The 20,914-nt window shown below is 41.9% G+C and overlaps 1 protein-coding gene across 3 annotated transcripts in view; it reads right to left on the reverse strand.

Moving 5' to 3' along the window:
- The window catches only part of SH3PXD2A (SH3 and PX domains 2A), a 287,812-nt gene that overhangs the window by 202,243 nt on the left and 64,655 nt on the right, over positions 1–20,914 (reverse strand). For all 3 annotated transcript variants that reach the window (XM_044438062.1, XM_044438052.1, XM_044438043.1), the window contains exon 3: positions 9,612–9,687. In XM_044438062.1, coding sequence (XP_044293997.1) covers positions 9,612–9,687 — 76 coding nt within the window. The remainder of the gene's footprint in view (positions 1–9,611; positions 9,688–20,914) is intronic.

A 20,914-nucleotide genomic window follows, 5' to 3' on the forward strand; every position in this document is an offset into this window, starting at 1 on the left:
TCCTCTTTCAAAGAAAAAATCATCCCATCAAGACTTGGGGATAAAGAGATATGTGCTACATGACCATAAAGAAATGGGAGGACAGAAAAGAGCTCTGAAACCATTCATCTAAGGCCTGGACTAGAGGCAGAATGAGGTTACAGAGAGGCAGAACCTGGGAAGAAAATTCACATCTTTATTCCAAAGGAGGAGAGAGATGTTTGCTTGCAGCTCTAGAATATTTACATAAAGCAGCAATTGCACAAATAGTAACACGACGTGGTCTGAGCTGTCATGACTTAGCATCCTTCTCTTCTCAAGACAAGGAAGCTTGACCAAACCAGTTTGTAAATATTTTGGAAAAGGCTTGCTACTTTATGAGACAGGCTGTCTACACTTTCTTGTTACTCTTCTGAATCTCAGATGTGCTTTCAGTGTCCAAAGCACCTTAGAGCTCTTAACTCTGGTCCCTTGCAGTGATTGATACATTTCATCCAGTGACTTCAATTGCCTTAGGTGTGCATAAGCCTATATAGGGTTGGGCAGTCAGTCTGCAATGGCCCACTTGGGCAGACCACATTAACTCCATCTTATACAGGTCCAAGGAAAGGAAACCTCCCATTTTCTATCAGTTGCAGGTCTCTAAATAAGCTGGCTCATTTGGATGCTGGCCCTGCAACACAAATTAACTGGCTGAAGTCTTCCCAAGGACAAGCATCTCCATTCAGCAAACCTATCCACCAATAAACTGCCCAACTGCCTGACTTGAAACCTTCTAGAATTGCTCTCAGAACTGGGGATGAGCAGCTACCAGATTAAATGAATAATTAAATGGCAGGCAGAGTGAGCAAGCAAGGAAGCAAGATACTTCTGGAATCTCCACCCAGGCAAGAGGAAGGGGACTGAAGGATAAGGAGGTTGAGGGTCTTTGTCAGTGTTAGTGCTAAGAGTAACTCTCCAAGAAAATAGAAGAGCTGGGCACAGGCACCAGAGGAGATTGTACCAAGATTAATACAGGTGCCATTTGTAGTTCTCTCCAAAGTCGAGCAATTGGCAGGTGGGCTTTGGTGGCACACAGGATTTGGTGGCTGCAGGGAGCTTGGCGGGGGGGGGGGGCATGGTGGCAAGAGGCAGATGGGAGTAGAAGGGAGGGCACCATTGCCAGCAATGTGTTAAGGGCTCAATGGACTCCGGCACTTATCCTCCATGACTGATAGCCTTTTCCATGGCTAGACCTCTTCCAAATATTCCTTTCCTTTCTTAGTACTGATAAAAACACATATTTCCAGGAATAGCAAGTTGGATTTCTAGACTGCTATCAAAACAGTAATTCCCAAAATGTGTGACAGAGAATACGCATATGTTTCAGAAATTTTCCCCATTTATTGCTGTGTGTTTGTTTAAAATGGGCTATCAGTTGATTTAAAAAAAAAAAACTTAGGATGTGATCCTATTCTCACTTAACAAGGAGTAGGCACTACTCAATTCAGTGAGACTTACTCCTGAGAAAGCACCTATAGGATTGCAGTGTCAGTTGACTGATTGAATTTGTATATCAGTAAAGTCAGTCATCCAAGCAAAGCAAAAAAGGCTTTATTTTCAGATGAGGCATGCCTGCATTGCAGCATGAATGTCTCTTCTAACATGACACTTGCCATCTGCAATATTTATAAATACTTGAGGTTTTAAATATTAAAATATGCTGCTTTATTAATAGAGGAAGGAACCCAGAGATTTTAAATTAATTATTCCAATTTATATTTAAAATTTTGAAGGCCTAAGATTAAGGACTCCTGTTTGCATGTTTTATAACATGCATTATAGTCTGAAGAGGGGAAATAGGCACTCCTATCTAAGAGGAAGTGCTGTTCTTTGTTGCGAGCCCATACTAAAGCCAAGCATTATTATAACGTTTAGTGTCATTCTATTATTAGTCTAAGAAGAACTGACCAATCTCTGACAGCAGAAATAATGTTTTTACCAAAAATCTCAGAATGTAAGTGAAGAAACTTTCCATAAATGCAGTGGTGACTTTTAGACCATCAAGCTCCTAATGCAAAGCTCACACATAAAAAAGTCAAAAAAGGTATTGCATATATTTATCTGTCAAATATTTATGGCAAAGGGTCATCCCAAAGTGGTCTCATACAAAATTAAATAAAAAAGGCAACAGTAAAGAGTAAACAACAACAACACACTCCTTGAGAGTCCACTGTGAGTGTACAATCAGAAAAGCATTAGGGTTTATTCAGATGTACAGGAAATACATGTGGCATATAGGCGGTCCCCAAAGGGACTACAAAAATGAAGTCCATACAAGATGCTTCTGTAACCTATCTGCTGCATACACAGATTGGAGGAGGGGTGGAAGATCATTTGGGGATCATGGATACAGTGTGCTAGAAGTGCATTAGAAAAAAGAAAAGGGTTGGATGGGATTAAGACAATACAAAGAGAAGAACCTTCAAGAAAGGCAGTCATTAGCATGTCTAAGGTATATGTGGGAAGCAAGACTTGTAACATGGATTCCTAATCATATCAAGAATCTCATCTAGAATGTCTAAAGCTGTTCTTACAGGGATGGGCTTTTAGCAACCATATTATGGCAAAGCTTTGGCTCATAACACTATGTAGCTTCTCCAGCTCCTCGTCATTCTTAGATTATTTGACTATATATCTCAGGTTGGGAAGCCTTTGTGCAATGCTTTGAGGAAAACCACCATGCCTAGAGGTCTCTATGGAAACTCTTACCAATCCCAGACACCCTTAATATGGATGCTGAAGAGCATGGTGTTTGGTGAGCTCTGCATTTGTTCAAAAATATACAAATACACGAGTGTAAATACCTTTGGGTTGGAAGAACGGTGTGCCTGCAATTCTAATACAGAAAATAAACTGTGTTCCATGGATCCAAACTTTGGGATACATCGTGCTAAAGAATTAAGGACCACTTTCAGACAACCTTTTTAAATTGTATTGACAGAGAAGACATCACTTAAAGCACAAAGCTAATAAACTAGAAAAAATACATAAATTAACTACTAGCAAAGTAACCTGTGGAAGGGCCACAATAAATAAAGCAGAAAACATTAGCCACTCCTTTCAGTTTAGAGCCATCTTCTAAATTAATATTGCTTCAGGCAGCCTTGCTTGAAAAACAAATACTCAAGGGTTTATTTGAAAAAAAAAATAGAGTATTTGCATTGCGGCCAGAGTCAACAGTCGGTAGCATCTTGAAAAGCTTTGTCAGAGGTTTTTGTGGCATGCACAATTCTGTATACAGCAGCATTTCCTCCAGCAAACTCACAGAGCCTGAATGACATGGCTGCCTCTTTAAACCCTCTGTTACATTTACCAGAGGCCAAAGCGGCCTCTGATGTTTGCTTCTCAGGGCTCAGAATGTATCACCCGTTTTTGTTTTTGTTTATTTCCACTGACTTATGATTATTTTCTGGGCACAATCCATTATTGCCTATAATGCCCAGCGGCACTTAGGAGTAGGTTCTTCAAACAACCCACAGGGCACCCAATAGCCACTTGGGCTTACGATGAGTAGTTTGCCCACCCTCTTCCCCTTGGTTGCCCCACTGGTATCCCAGGGAACATGGAAGGAGTATTGACCTGTTTTCCTTTACACTAGTGCATTCACAAGCAAATTTTGGCTCACCACAACCTTTCCTCCCTTTCTCCTTTGTTTTACCTGAGATTGCAAAGTCTGACTTGTTGGCTATCTCACAATCTCGGCTTGGACAGTCACTGATAGCCCCTTCAAAGTGCCTGAGCGATAGGGAAGCAATGTCAGTGGTTACAAAACTTTTTTGTTTTGTTTTGTTTGGTGCACACAATATGCACTCTTTTGTGCAGTTTGTGTGTGTGTGTGTGAACTAAGATTATCCACACCTTTGCTTTGCCAGCTTTCCTATTGTCAGTTGCCAAGAGAAATTGGCACTGGCAGGTGCCTGCAGAAACCTGGCAAGAATGGCTCTGGGTTTTTGCTGTTCCTTCTTATCCACTCAGTAGCCATGAAGTTGCCTGGGTTCAGACAGCACAAAAATCCATCATGAAAACAGCAACTCCTAGCACAACCCATGGTTTGTCAGGGTGGCCTTTTGCCCTCAAAGTCACCCAGTACTGATGAGTCCAGGTTCACATAACCTATATGGGTAACAACTCACAATGGGTTTTTGTGCCGTATGAACCCCATCACTGTGTTCAACATCTCAGGTCCTGCTCTGTGCTTTGCCACCTTCAGAGGTGTGCTCTCCTGGGGAAAGACCACAGATCTCCCTCTCAAACAAAGGCTCGGTTGGCTGCCTCTCTCTTGAGGGTATGGCAAAGACATATTTCAGTTCCAGTCTGGCATTACTTTGTCTTAAGCTCTTGCTATGGTGTGCCATTTTCAAACTGTCCCATTTTGAAGGCAGTTCTTTACCTCCCTTGAGCTGGTGTTTTCATTATTGAATACATGTACTGCGTTGGGTTTTTATTTTATTGTATTTCTGTGTTTTGACTCTGGAAGTGGTTGTAAAGCCCCAATCTGCAAAAATAAAAATAAATAATTAACTACATATATCCTTGAGAACCCCAACCTCACCAGGGTGCTCGCATTTGTGTACACAGGTGGTTAAAGCTGTGTGTGTTACCTATACTTTATGGTTCCTGCAGGAAACTCCAGCAAAACAGCATTGCACTCACAGCAATTATTCAAGCTGTGAAGGTACCCAGCAAATCTCTCAAGAGTTTGGACAAAGGTTAAGCATGGAGCTGCCCACAGTCTCCATCTTTGCAGGAGTCAGACACCTTCCCTAGAACCAGGATTTCTTTTCAGCCATTGCTTATAGAAAAATGGTGTGTTTTCTAATTAAAGGAGTGACTTAATTTGATAGTGTGTGCTGATGTCTGACTTTTAGTAGACTCGGGGAGGGGAGAGGAATCACTGGGAAAGGAGAGCAGATTGGCCTTTAAAACTAAACAAGAATACCATGAAAAATACCTCACTTTGCCAATTTTTTCAAGTTAGTCATGACCCCAGCACTCACAGTCTGTAATGTAAGAGAAAAGACAACCTGGAGATATATCAGATGTTAGTCTGTCCTAAGTCCATTCATTTTAATGGGAGAATTTAATTAAGTCTAACGCTGGATGCAACCCATAGTGCATAGCAGTTTCCCCCAGCTTAGTGCCCTTACCACTTTCAAAGTTTCCCAGATAGTCATAGAGTACTAGGATAGGAAAGGCCGGTGCATGGCTACTGCAGCAATAATGAACTTCTGAGCACTTTTCTCCTGGTTATGTCATTCTGATAATTAGCTGATTTTAATGCTTTAATTTAGTGCATAGCTTAAACTTGCTCCCAAAAGTCCTTTAACCAGCATCAGCAGTAATGCTGGGTTTTTTTAAAGGACGCTTTTATGGTGTCTCAATTCCTAATCCAGATTCTTCATCCATCCAGCTGATGCAATGTACATCTGTCATGTTTGCATTAAGTAACAGTAGCCATAAATGTATATTCCACAGCCTCCAGGGATATGGCAAAAATGCAAGTATATCAGCTCCAAATATGTTAACCTTTATTCCAAATAGGGGCTTCTGCACAAAGATGTATGTGAAGACCCTGTGAGGTGCCTCAGTTCAACAAGCACAGGTTTCTCATCAGCAGATGCCTCAGTTGGATTTCTGCCTGTTCAGCAGCTGTTAAAAGAAATCATCTTGGACCCTAACTTTCCATGAACAGAAAAGGTTTCATAGCCATCGAATGGAGATATCTCCTTTCCCCCTTGTCCCAACAACATGAAGCTATAGTCATGCAAAACATATCACGCTGCAAATAACATTTGCAAAAGTCAGGTTCTGCATGCAAACTGCTAGCACTGTGTATGTGTGCTGCACTGCTCTTCCGATATCTACCTCACTGTTCTTTGCTGCCTGGGTGCAGAAGATGCTTTTAATGTAAGAGGTTAAGAGCCATGGTGGATCAGACTTTGTAGTCCAGCATTCTCTTCCCACAAGAGCCAACCAGTTGCCCAATATCAAGCCCGCAAGCAGGATATAAGTGTAGTCACACCCTGTTGTTCATGTTCTCCCACAATTGGCACACTCCCTCTGATACTGGAGATATATAGCCACTGGTAGCCTTATCCTTAATTAATCTGTCCACCCTTTTAAGATTGGACAGGTTGGTGACCATCATTCTAATTCCATGCTCAAATTTGGTGCTGGGTGAAGGGGTAAATCCTTTAATCTATTCCGAATCTCCAGACAATCAGATTAATTGGGTATTAAGAGTTTTAGAGAAAGAGAAAGACATCTTGAGCATAGGACGCAGAACAACAAACTTAAACTGCAGTCCACCAGATTTGGGCTAGATACCAGGAAAAACTTCCTAACTGTCAGAGCAATACGACAGTGGAACCAGTTGCTCAGAGAAGTTGTAGGCTCTCCCACACTTAGACACATTCAAGGCAAAACTGGACAGTTATCTGAGTGGGATGGTGTGACCTGGCATCCTGCACTAGCAGGAGGTTGGACCCAATGGCCTTCTTGGTCCCTTCCAACCCTATTATTCTAATGAATCTATGAATCTCTTTTTCCACACTGTGCATAATTTCATACACAGATGTCATGTACAGATCTGTTTTCTAAGTGAAGCAGTACCAAATTTTGTAATGTTTTCTCACTGGGGGATGGATCCAGGCCCTGGATGATTTTGGTCACACATTTCTGCATCTTTTCCAGTTCTACAGTATCCTTCCTGAGGTGCAGTGACCGGAACTGTACACAGAATTCCAAGTGTGGTTGCAGCACCAATTTTCCTTAAAGGCTCCAGCGATCAGAAGCAAGATTTTTTTGTTTTTTGTTTTTTTGCATTCATCTTATCTGCCCCCTTTCCTACATACACTGCAATTTATGTTTGCTCTCATGAGCCATCCTTGGAGAAAATGCCTATTCTTCTTTTCCTACAGCTTAAAGCGAATATTAATCTTTTAATGGGCTTCAAACTCACAGTTACTCAGAAAGCTAGTCAACCTACACGCCAGCTGCCATCAGGCATCTAGCACCTAATAAAACAAGAGAAAGATGGTCTTGATCATGTGCACCCATCATTAGCTGTGAGCTGGAGTTGCCAATGTCTTCAAACTGACTCTTCTGTGAGTTCAGCTGGGAGCACTTGTGTGGAGGCAGATGGAAATACTCTCCATGACGCAAATCTTAGTAATATTTATATACCCCTTTGCTGAAGAAATCATGTCGGAGTTGAAGGGCTGCTTTAAAAAAAAAAAAAGTTTTGTTTTTTGGCCTGGCTCCCTGAAATGTTCATGTGCACATAATCTTTCCTTGTACCAAAATGATTAGAGCAGTATGATGTGCTAAGTCCCAGCAATGCACAAGCAATAAAAATGACAGGACAAAAGGAAACTAAACTTTTAACTGCTGTATCGGTTTTAATGTGCAGATATTGTTTCAGGCCCAATTACTCTGTAATTGTCCACATCTAATTTCTTGATTGCCCCACACTCATTAGCACTCACACAGTCATCCTATATGGTGTAGAGTCAGGCTGCACCCAGAGAATTGACAGTTCCAGGAGCGGGCAGAGATGGAAACGTCAATGAACATCACTACTTTGGAAACTGTCCAGATCGCTGCGAGTTACTACTGATCCAAATTATTACTGTTATTATTTTATTATTCTTTACTGATTTTGTTTAAATCTGTTCATTAACATCATGCTCCCTGGGCTGCCAAATTATATCTCCAGCAGGGAGGATCAAGGCATAGAAGTGGCTGAAGTGTGGATATAACAGCAACAACATTATTTTGGAGTATTCTTAGAATTAGATCAGGATTAGAATTCCAATGTGTGCATGTGTACTGGATTAATTCCATTGCCCAAGTCCTTCACTCTCACCAATGTCAGAGCCTCTAGAAACAATCAAAACATCTACTTCTACATATTTGAGCCAGTGACTTCCACTCCTGTTTCCCATATATCAACACAAAGACAGCAACTATGAAAATTTTGCCATTTCTAAGGCAAAATAAACTATTAGCTTGCTAATTTTGCTCTGTACCCATGGCCATATGAAGAACCTTGATGGATGCAACCAGAAGTCTGTTTGGCCTGGCATCCTATTTTCTGGTAAGATGGTTCTGGAAAGCATAAAGATACCAGTCACCCCCTACAATTCACATCATCCCCAGCAGTGCCCCAGTAGATTTTTTAAAGGCTGTGGAGAAGGCACCCTCAACAGGGCCTCTTCCTGAGAGAGTCCACTTTGTTGCTGTCATTCCCAGCAACAGCTATCACTCCTCCCCTGCATCCTCATCAGTACTAAAGGCTTGCTTGCTTCACAGGAAGGGAGCCAGGGGACAAGCAGCAGGGGTATCTCTTGCTCCCCTGCCTCACTGTCACCATTGTCTGTGCCAGAACAAAAAAAACCCTGGGCTATCAAAGTGAGAAGGAAAAGCGACTCTGGAAGGCTCTCCAGGGGTGTGGGTGTCTAGTTGGTGCCTGGCCTAGCCGAGCCTAGCCTAACTCCTGCAGTAAATGTCAGACAACAGAAGGTTGCCTTATTCTAGCACATAGTTATTCGACTTTTCTCATAACTCATGCCATAGAAGTGGAATGTTAGCATCTTGTGGGTGCGTTTATCTACCAGGACAGCAGTACAGCTCAAAACAGAGATGCATTACACCTGATATTCTCTGGCTGTGTTCCAGTCTCCTGGACCCTTGCCAGTGGGCCCACAGCAGATGCCCAGTCATGCCTACCCTTCCCAGTTTCTGAACCTGGATGGTACATTTAGCCATCGTAGCTAATAATGGCTGACAGACCTGTCCTCTATTAATTCCCCAATCTCTCTATAAAACATCCAAGCCAGTGGCAGCAAGTTCCAAAGAAAGACATTATTTTATGTGTATTCAACCTATTTCCAATCAATTTAGTCAGGGGACCTCATGTTCTACTGATATGGGAGTACAATAAATCTTTTATCACTCTTTTCCAGACCATGCACCATTTTATAAGCATCTATCATGTCTCTTGCCCTCTTAAGCATGTATTTTTTTAGCAACTAAAATATTCCAGATGCTTTAGCCCTTCCAAATCATCGAGCCTTTTACTTGTCCTTCCTGCACTGATCCTAGCTCACTGATCCATTTCAAGCAGGACGTGGGCAACTTGGGCAGATGTTCTAGACTACAATTCTTATCAGCCCCAGCCAGTATGCTAATATTTAGGAAATGGTAGCCTGAAATATCTGATATGCAGTATATAAAATACATTGGACTGATATAAATGCCTGATGATACTGGACCTTCTTACCCTCTCTTGCATGATTTTTTATCACTGAACTTCAGCAGCTTTTTCCTAGTTAATTGCTTCAGACCCATTCAGTCTACTGGGAAGTTAAGTTCTTTTGCCATAATGATTCAACACCCAGACCCAGCCAGTATAAACAGTTAGTAGATCTAGCTATATACTCCTCTCTTTGTACAGACTCTGTGAACAGCTGGGCTATAGACTTTGTCTAAACATTGATCTGGATGCAACCCCTTTGGAAGCAATTTCCTTCAAATGCCCTGAAAATATCTATCTGTCAGAGTGTTCAAATTCATCAGGAGGTTGTTACCTGGAAGAAAGGGGATGATTCGCTGCTTGGGATCTTTCTGGCCTCCTTCAATAGGGAATTTATCCAGAAGCTGCATCTGCAAAAGAAATATTTAATATGAACAATAGACCATCACCCATATTTCTTCATTTCCTCCTCAGCGTCAGCATGGCCCAGTTTTTTGCTAACTCTAGGCTGTAGCAAATCAAGAAAGTCACAGGAACAGCTGTGATCATGTGTAGACAAGTTTAAAAAAATACACACACAAATACACACACAGAGCAAGCAAGAAAGAGAGAGTTCAGTGATCCCTAATGAAAAAACCAAGGTTCTCAAGAGGACAGAGAGAATTACATCACAGTTGGGATAGGACCCAAGCCAGGCGTTCGGCAATTCCCAAGTTAGCCATTTTGTTCTTTATGGAACACATGAACAAATGACTTGACCCTGTTCTGTGTAGCAATCCTGCAGGGTCCACCTACCCTCTAAGAGAGACCACCCACCTGGTGAGAACTGCTGCCTCAGAACCGCCAGAGAGGTTATTTCAATGAAGCATCAAATGTGGCTGTTGGCCGACTTCACCTATCCCTGACACATTACTGAGCTTCTCCATGCATCTTGGTGGGCAGGCATGCATGCAGCAGGGAAATTTCCTGGAGATCTGGAAATACTCCCTCATAAAGTGGAAGGCTGTATCAACCTTCTGAAAGAATCTCCCTTCCCTGCTGACCACACACTGTCTGCATGCAAAACTCAACGTGTGGTCATTGCATTCACAATAAATAGAAAATCTGACAAAATATGTTAATAATAAGCTAAGTATTTAATCTAGTCAAATATTAAAGTCATATTTAGGCAGGGAGAAGAAGCTCACTGCAGTAAGTATTTGAATTTGAAACATTTTGGTGGCCACTTTTCTTTTCAACCAAGAACCAACAAGCACTAAAACAAAGAGGTGCGAGGTTGCCTTTAATTTTTTGTGCAAGAACGATCTGATGCTGATGTGTGAGGGATCTGATGCTGATGTGTGAGGGCATGCACACATGTTGGGTCATGTTTCTTCAGCACTGTGGACACAGAAAACAGGTTCTTCAAGGAGGTGGAGATGTGAGCAGAATCCCTGGAGAGACCTAGGAAGTAGAATGGCTGTAGGGTTCTAGCCCTTTATATGATGGGCTATGTCGGGGGCAGGGGTGTTAAAGCTTATGTATGTATGTATTTATGTATGTATGTATGTATGTATTTTCTATATTATGGTATCTATTACATTTCCAAGCCACCCAATTATTTAATTTATTGTTGTAAGCCACTCTGAGGCTTAGGCGAATGGGGCGGCATAAAAATGTTTTAATAAATAAATAAATAGCCAGAGCTTTCTGGATGGTTATTTTTGGACTTTTAAAAAAGGGGTTGATGTAATAGGGAAATTTTCTCTACCTCACACTGTTAACAAGACTACTGCCACCCCATTCTTGGAAGGGGAACTTGGGTTTCTCTACACAGACATTTATTTTGGGCCCAAGATCCATCACGCAAAGAAATTTGCAGCACCTTTTCACAATGTTGTTGTCCTCCAGGACCTGTGTTTTCCAGACATTTTAATGTTCTTTTTCTCTCTCTTTAGAGTGAGGAAAGCCATCTATTAACATTCCAATCACAACAAACTAGAACAAAAGGCTCATGAGAAAGTCACAAATTCATTATACTGCAGTTATACCATAGCACCACTGTGATGCTGGTTAACACAGTATCTAGCAAGGCAGAGAAAGACAAAACCCAAGGGAAAAAAACCACATAAAGGACATATTTTCCCTTCTAAATTAGAAAGTGGGTTAAATCCCTAATGTAGCGAAACCTCTTAACTGGATATGCTTTTTCTTTAAAAATAATGATCAAAGCACTATTAATGTAGCAGTTTCATGAAAGGAAAACATCACCCTCCATTTCACGTTTCTCACCTCAGGGCAATCTGATCATTGCTTCATAAGATCAACTGGGCCATTGCTGCAGCTACTCAATAGAGGGAGAAGGCAATTGAAATGGGCAAGTAGACATTGACAAGTGTCTGTCCACAAATTTTGGCATAAAACTTGAACTGAAGGCTGACAGGAGAAGGGGAAGAAAACTCATCAATTTCACTTTTTTCTGCTTTAAAAGCAATCTAGGAGAAGAATGGCTCATTTCCTATATATTTGAATTTAGAAAGCGAAATTGAGAACTGCTTCCCTTTCTTCTCTGCAGCCCAGCTACAGCTGCAGAGCAAAATATGGTAAACATGACAAACGCTACCATTTTGACCCCTGGAACACCATAGCAGATGGCTTTCACAGCAGGTAAGAGAGATGGAACAGCTGGGTGATGGAAAATGAGAATATATTCTATCTCCAAGCTGATCATAAACCATGCCTCAAACCTTAGAAATACCAGCTCACACCTTAAACAACTGCACCTATGACTGCAGTGGAATCTCAAAAAATCACTATATATCACCAATACAGCAAAAACCCTCTACCCACTGTTTGAGTTACCACGGTTGACTGCAGTCTGGAAAATATTATACAGAAAATTCCAGAAATACAGTAAACATTCGCAATTTAGACTGTGCACCATTCTGAGTAAAGTGATGAGATCTTGTGCGGTCCCACTCAAGAGTCTAATCATCTCTCTGTCCAGCCCATCCACGCTCTGCATGCTTACCCACCATTAGTCACTTGGTCGCCATCTTGGTTGCAGGTGAGTACAATACAATAAATATGTCACACACACACCACATTCACATGACTTTTATTATTATAATTGTTCTATTTATTAGTTATTGTTGCTAATGTCTTATTATGCCTAATTTATACATTAAACTTTATCATTGGTATTTAAAGCTTGTACAGTATAGCGTTTGCTACTACCCATGGTTTCAGGCTTTGAACCTATCCCCCATGGGCATTGGGGTCCTGCTGTATACATAAATAAATTGGGCAGATATTTGGCTGAAAAATGTGAATGAAATGGTTTAGGAGTAACAGCAACTGGATTCTCAGCACAAATGAATAAATAAACAAGTTGTGGGGAGGGGGCCACACATTAATCAGTGGTTAACCCTTTCTCTTGCTATGCCAACAGACCTGGGAAATATTTCCACTAAGATTTGAATGCTTCTTTTCATCCACATTAAGACACACCCCCATTGCTCCCTTTCAGCAATAGGGGCTCCCTGTTACCAAAAGTGTGCAAAGGAAAAGAACACTCTGTCTAACTAGTCACGGAGGACAGAACCCTAAAGTTTCCCTATCAGTAAGGCACTCTAACGATGAAATTGGTTGTGGCTTTAATGCTTCTTAGACAATGTATTTCTTTGCCTATGGACAGAGATTTTTAGGTATGCGGTTATTGTTCTTTTTAAATGGATGTTTTGTTTTCCTGTAGACAGCATTCAGGCTGTCTGGGGTCAGTCTGGGGTAAGATTTCTTTTGTTCAAAGGAGAATGAAACTATCCTTCAACTCCAGGTTTGCTGTCACTACATTTTCAGCCAGGAAGACGTGTCTCACTTTTCTCGAAGAGTGACTGATTCAGTGTGGCCAGAACTGAGACAGACACATTCCTAGAGTTATTCTTGGAGGTAGGCTTGTTTGGCTGATGTGGGTCGTTTTTAACCACATCAAGGTAGTTGTGTGGCATATAGCTAAGCACTATTTATCCGAGGGACGGATATCAGTGGAACAGATGCGACAGACTACAGCTGTAGAATCCCAAGAGCTTCCCTCAGCAGGGTATTCACAGTACAAAGATACAAGTGAACCAAGCCGACTGTAAAGGTCAGCAATGACTGGAGGACCTTGGGGAATGGGTAACTGGCACAGCGACTTTGCCCTGTGTGCCACTAAGGTCAGCTTAAGGTTAACCCAGGCTGATAGCTAAACACATGGATGCCAGCCTTAGGTGTCAGCTAAGGTTGCAGCCTGATATTCTGTTTATTCAGAGGCCCCTTTCGACTCCAGTGCAAGGAATGGAAAGAACTTGTGATTTTAAAAATCTGAAAATGGGACAGGGGAAGCAAAACACTTGTCCTTTTCTAGCCACCAATCAGTGTATTCAATATACCAAGCATAAGTCTAATGACAGCTGAATGGTCTGACTCAGTAGACAGCCATTTCCTAGGGTCTGAGAATGAATGTTTGCACGTGTCAGAGTCCTCTGCCCTGTGCGCAAAGCAGAAGGTACATTTGTTTTTCTTGGGTCTGGCCACATTTATTTCCATGTAACAGAATTGGCTGTCCCAGCTACAACCAGTGCAAGAGCTTTTGCATTGTCTTATGCATTTCTCCTTTTTACCCATTGCAAATTGTGCTTGCTGATGACTCTGTACAGAGGTTTTCAAACTACTCCCTGCAAACTCCCCCATACTTTATTTTATTTTACTTAAAAACATACGAGTTACTTTTTGGATCAAGGCGACTTATAATTAAATTACTTCTGGGAAGGCTAACAGACTGGCAAAAGAACAACAAAATAATAAAGACACGATTAAAAGAGACCTTGGTAAAAAGGCAGCTAATTTTGGTAATACTTGTGCCCCAAAAGATTAGTATAGTCTTACGTCCTCTCTTGGTATGGCATTCATTGAACAGACTTGATCAAATCACAGCAGGAATAGCTTTTATTTCCTGATCTCAGCTAACACCAAAAGAAGAAGGCTTGTGTCATTGGTAGTCAGGTATATCAGGGTGTGTAAAGTGAGGAAGGTGGTGGAAGAAAATTGATTTTATTAATAGCATGTTTAGTTTTCAAAATAAATTCCACCCTCAGATGCTTAACATATCCTGATATTCAGGTTGAGTTTCTTCCTTCCCATGCATTGTTTCCTTACATTAAAAACATATTCAAATGGCTTCAGGTGGTTGGTCAAATAGTACCCTCTTAAAGTATTTCAACATAAAATAGGTGATCTCCCACTGACTCATGCTGTAAATGTTTAATTAGAGGAGCCAAGGAAGTCCCTGGGATTGTTCAAGCTTCATAACAACATTTGTGTAGTCTTACTCAGTTCTGCAGTCTGAAAACCAACAAGATTCAACAGGCAGAAGAAATCTAGCTGTTAGTCAATTCAGCTCTTTAGCTGCAGAAGAAGATGACTAGAGAAACAAGAGCTTATCCTTGTTGACTCTAATGCTCAGTCTGCCTGAAAAAGAAGCCTGTGAAACTCAAAAGTTGGCACCATTTTTAAGTCACCAGCTTAACAGTGAAACTTTTTAAGAGCTCAACTCTTTTAAATTCTATACATTCACATGAGCAAAATAGACATTAGAAGACACAGGCTATATGCTAATTAAGAGTAGAATTTGCTCCTGGTCAGTCGGAAGGCAGATCAGAGAATAGGGATTTAGCCTATGCTGGATGAGGTTATCCTCCTGCTATAGACCCAGGTTTGCCGTTTGGATGTTCTTTTGGATTTCACCCTGAGTCTGGATATCCATGTTTTGGCCGTGGCCAAAGTTAAAACTTGTGAGCCAGCTGCGTCCATTTCTTGAGTTGTCCTTTTTTGACTACAGTGACACATGCCTTAGTTGCATCCGGTCTGGATTACTGTAATGAGCTCTGCATGGACCTGCCTCTGACAAGTGTTCAGAAACTCCAGCTGGGTTAGAGAGCTGCTTCCAGACTGCATACTGGGGCTGGCTACAGGGAGCCGACAACTCGTCCATTGAAACAGATTCACTGGCTCCCAGTCTGTTTCCAGGCACAATTCAAAGTGCCTGGAAGCAGATGGTGAAGACTGAAAAAGCCCTGTGTGGCTCAGGTCCAGGCTATCTGAAGGACCTTATTCTCCCTCCCCAGATTCTAAGATCTTCTAGGGAGGCCCTCCTCTTGCTCACACCACCTTCATAGGCATTTTATTTATTTATTTATTTATTTATTAAAACATTTCTATGCTGCCCCTTGCCGAAGCCTCGGGGCGGCTCACAACATAGAATAAAATACACAATAAATTAAAACAGTAACAATTAAAATATATACATTGGAATAAAATAAGCCGCCCTGGCCAAATAAAATTCAATGATATTAACATTTAAAATGCTGCTTAAATAAAAAGGTCTTCGCCTGGCGCCGAAAAACAAATAACGACGGCGCCAGGCGGACCTCTCTGGGGAGCGCATTCCATAACTTAGGCGCCACCGCTGAGAAAGCCCTCCTCCGAGTAACCACCCTCCTAATTTCCTTCACTGAGGGCTCCCGGAAGAGGGCCTCTCCCGCTGATCTCAGGGGGCGGCTGGGCATATATGGACGGGCATGCTTGGTGGGTATGCAGGAGAGGGTCTTCTCAGTGGCTGCCCCAAGGCTCAGGCATTCCCTTCCCAGGGGCCTGGGTTGGCACCATCCCTGTTAGGTTTGCAAAAGCAGGCAAAACCGTCTTTGTCCCAGCAGGTGTTTGTGAATGGTCTGGGCCTGTGAGTTTGCGCTGGACCAGTTTTACTGTCTAGATCAGCCTTCCCCAAAGTGGCAGCCTTCAGAGGCATTTGGACTACAACTCCCAGAATTCCCATCCAGCAGGCCATAAACAAAGTAGTTTAAAATCTCTTGCTCAGGATTAAAATTCACCTTAAAATTAAAATTAAGGACACATTGCAAAGTCATTTCATTGAACTGACTGGCTTTCTCCCTGTACTATTTCCATGTTGCAGGGTGTGTGTTTTAAACCATATACCCATCGTTGCATAGCAATTTAGAATATGCCAAAGCAAAAATTTCACTAGAGAACCCAGATAAAAAATGTAAACACGTTTATGCAAGCAATGACTGGCCAACTAAAAACAGCCTGATGTAGACTGGCCTGTGCTTAAATACCCATTGACATCAACCTAGTCTAGCAGAAGCAATTGCATTGGAATTTACTTCTGAGTAAATATGCTTCAGGTTGCTCAGCGTGTCCCACCAATTCCATTGGGAATTATTGCCAAGTATGCTTCTTAGTGGGATGTAAGGAATATCATGTCAATATAAGTGAGTGAAATTATGAACCATGTTTCACCTAGTTTCAAGAGCCAGTGCAGTGTGGTGGCTAAAGTATCAGAACAGAGCTCAAGAGATCTGGGTTCTAGTCTCCATTCAGTCATGAAGCAGCTTTGGACCAGTCACTCACTCTCAGCCCAACCTACCTCACAGGGTTGTTGCTGTGAGGATAAAATGGAGTGGAGGAGCTTATAGAAGCTGCCTTGGGTTCCTCACAAGAGATGGGGTATAAATTCAATGTAGCGATTCCACTCACTTCATTTTGTGTGTATCCAAGCACAGTATGCATAAGGATTGCATGGGGTTACGGGATTTCATTTTAAAATACGTGAGGCTGGTTGATATACATTTATTGGACCAGAGGTCTGATCTTGGGGATGACAGAGAAGCAACATGCCTCTCCCCTTTCCCATCCATATAATTTCTTGTTTCTCCCTATGCACACCTCTAATTCTTCTGAGCTTTTCCCCTGAAGAGACAGGGCAACATGGCGGTAAGTGCAGAGCAGCGGTGGGCAACCTGCAACTCTTCAGAGGTTGATGCGCTGCAGCTCTCAGAGTATCTTGCCACCGGCCGGAGAACAGGGCTGACAAGAGTTACAATTCAGCAAGGGCTGGAGGACCACAGATTGCCTGCACTGCTGTACACACGTGTGTACATGTGACAGTGTGTTTGAGCACATGGCGTTGTTAATCTAATTAATCTAATTAATACACTACTATTTTAGCGTATAATTTTTTATATGATTTTGTTTGTTTTGTTTTGGTTGTGAGCCGCCCCGAGGCTTTGTTGCGATGGGGGCGACATAGAAATGTTTTAAATAAATAAATAAATAAATAAATAAATAAATAAATTGTATTAGTACTTTTATTTGTAGACTGTCTTTCAGAAGGCAATTTACACAGATTTCATCAACTAAAAACCATAATCAGATTTTGGGGGGAAAAATCACAGTAAAATATGAAAAGCAAGCTTTAAAAGCCACAACCATAATTTTAACAGCCAGGTTAAAGTGGTGGGTCTTGATTGACTCCCTTCCTGACCACAGAGAGAGTGGGAGCAAGTTTGGGTTTCATCTGACCCAGGTGAGGTGGTGGCTGTCCTGGACCAGTGCCTGAACTCTGTAATGGGCTGGATGAGGGCCAATAAACTGAAGCTGAAGTTAGACAAGACAGTGGGCACTCCTGCACTCCCACTAGGGAATTTTCAACCTAACCTGGATGGGGTTGCACTCCCACTAAAGGATAAGGTTCATAGCTTAGTGGTGCTCTCCCTGGGGTTCAGGTGGGCTTCATGGCCAGGAGTGCCTCCTATCAGCTTTGGCTGATTTCTCAGCTACGTTCCTACTTGGATGAACGAAGCCTTGCCACACTGACCCATGCTCTGGCAACCTTTCACCTGGATTACTGTAATGAGATCTACATGGGGATAACTTTGAAAATGGTTCGGACACTACAACTAATACAGAACAGGGTGGTGAAGCTTCTTACAGGGACTGACTCGCAAGAACACATTATGCCAGTCCTCCGTCAGCTGCATTGGCTCCCTGCTCCAGTTCAGTCCCAAATCAAAGGGTTGTCTTTGATATATAAAGCCCTAAACAGCTTGGGATCAGGGTACCTGAGGGGTGTCTCTCTATATTTTCCTACCCACCCACTTAGATCTTCCTCTGAGCTTTTCTTCCAAACCCCCAGCCTTGGGAGATCAGGGGAAAAGGGCTAGGAAGGAGGCATTTTCAGAAGTAGCACCCAGACATTGGAACTCACTTCCCAGGGGCATACGACTGCTGCCAACTCTTCTTTCTTTTAGACGCCAGGTGAAAATGTTTTTGTTCAAACAAGTTTTGGGTTAATTTAATTTAATTTGTATTTTATATTTTGTTGTGGATTATTTATTTATTTTTTGGTTGTTAATTTATTGGCTGTATTTGTCATGTTGTGTGTGGTTTATATTTTATCCTATTATTTACTGTTTTATCTATTGTATCTGTTTTATTAATTGCTTTATAAATTGTATGCTGTTTTCAGCATTTGTAAGCTGCCCAGAGAACCCTCAGGTTATGGGACAGCACAGACGTGGGAACAAACAAACAGTTGCAGCACCAGAGTGTTGGAGCAACAAAGGATAAAGTCCTTTTCTGCATGCCCAGCAAATGGGCTTCTGCAAGCAAGTGTGCTGTCAAAGGAACACAACACAGAACTCTTGCTCTTTTAGCTTTTTCCAAACAAGGATGTAATGGGGAGTCACTATGGCTGATTCACTCAAATGCTACAGGCATGAATATCATGTTCAGCATCCATTTGAATTCTTTTGTGATTTCTCAACCCTGCTTTCTTCTTGACAGAGCAACCTTGACTTTTTGGAGAAGGGTAGAAGCTCAATGAAATCACCACAAAGGTAGATAGATGCTCTAAGTATCTTGCTGTTGTCTCAAATGGGAGAAGGCCCCCTTGCCTGCTCTTTGCACTGGAAGGAAGGCCCTCATTCATGCCCACAAAGGCTTTCCTTCCAATGCAAATAACAGGTCTGAAGAGCCTAATCTGGATTGGAGCTGCTATTGCAGATAGATAGTTAAAGTTTCTCCTTTCACCCAGGACCTCACTGTAGATTGATCTTTTCAGCATCTTCTATTAACAGGAGGGGGGATCTCCAATTGCCTGAAGGTTGTTGACTCTAATTTGGAACAAAACTGGCTTTTTTTTTAAAAAAAAATCAAGACTTTGTTCTATGCATTTCAATGTAACTTGTCATTTGGTAGATTGACTGCTAGCGACAGCAAGTGTTTATGCAACAAAACACCCCGAACCCTCTCACATGAATCTCATGGCACCTTGGAAAGGCTCATCTGGATTTTTAAACACTGGTAGACTTGTGTGATCTAAGCTGCCCTCTGAGTCAAACTGAACAGCCTGTTACTTTTGTTTGCTCTGCTCCCCACTAAAACAGCAGCTGACATGAGAAACAGAAAACAATTGCTCCAAACACAATGGCACATGAGTTTAGCAAACCCAGCCAAAACGGTATCCAGAAATGGCCACTGGGGATTATACAAACTGGCTAAAATACAACTTAGAAGAACCTGCCAAAGAAAACAAGTGCCAGTTTGATGGCCAAGTAGAACAAGGTCTCTCGCCATTCTTTCTCCTTTTCTCTTTGCAGTTCATAAAAACCTTGAGTTGTTTTGCCCAATCCCTCCTCATTCTTCCAAACACACACATTTCCCTTGAGCTGGGGGACTGGTGGATTCTGAGGCCAAGTCTCTTATCTCTTTAGAGGAGAGATACGCAGCAGGGAGCATAGCAGATGACTGCTTTTGGCTGTAAGGAAGTCAGGTGGGAGCTTCTTATGTAATGTGGATTGATAGTCTCACAGAATAGAGCTCATAAACTGTGGCAGCCAGTATTTTTACCTGACTTACTGTGACTCTTAGAAGGATTTGAATAAATTTGGGAGACATCCTGGATGAGTAGAAAAAGTGAAATCAGTGGGACTCAAGTCAGACCAACATTAGAAACAAGGTACTGCCCGGGAAATGCTGGGAATTGTAGGTCTTTTTTTCCTTAAGATTGTGCCTTTAGTTTTCCAGTTTAGTGCAGCCCTGATATTTGTAGCTAACACAGAGATCAATTGTTAATTGAGTATGTACAAAAACACCACTTTTTTTTAGAGTCATGCAAAATTGGGTAATGCAGGAGAGTCTTTTCTTTAGGCAGAGAGCATGTGGCTCTAAGACACTGATTATCACTAAATTCTTAATAAAAGCAAGAATCAGACTTGTCCTAATCTTGCCAATCACCCTTTTGCTAGGGAATACAAGAAGACCGTCTGGAAGACCGTCTCACTGATTTGCCTTCTCTTCCTAGCCTGTAGACTGGGGACAAACTAGAGGCAGTATTCCCTTAACCAGACCCATTTTAAATCTTGGAGAAACTTTGCATCAGAATGTTCATTCAAGTCCTCTGACAACACTTTATGTAAATATGGTCTTTTTCAGCTTAAGTGTAGAATTGTTGTACCCATGATGCGTTGTTGTGCCACCTGAACCCAAGGGGCCAATTGCATTGTGGGTGCTAGCACTCTACTACCAAGCCACTTGGCAAGAGGAGTAGAATCCCTTGTTGCTCTTGCCATACATGCACAGTGCCAGAAGTGTGCCATACCAATGTCAAAACATTTTCAGCTCATAGCAGCTTTTCTCCTCTCCCACCTTTATTCCTGAAATCACAAAAGCCCCTTCAGAATGCTTGAGGGGCTGGCAGACCAACTTATACACTCCATGTTCACAAATAAATTGTGTGGGGGGGTGTCCAGTATTTTTTCT

The sequence above is a fragment of the Varanus komodoensis genome, unplaced genomic scaffold (genome assembly GCF_004798865.1).
Source record: "Varanus komodoensis strain SLA01 unplaced genomic scaffold, ASM479886v1 scaffold1, whole genome shotgun sequence".
NCBI lineage: Eukaryota > Metazoa > Chordata > Lepidosauria > Squamata > Varanidae > Varanus > Varanus komodoensis.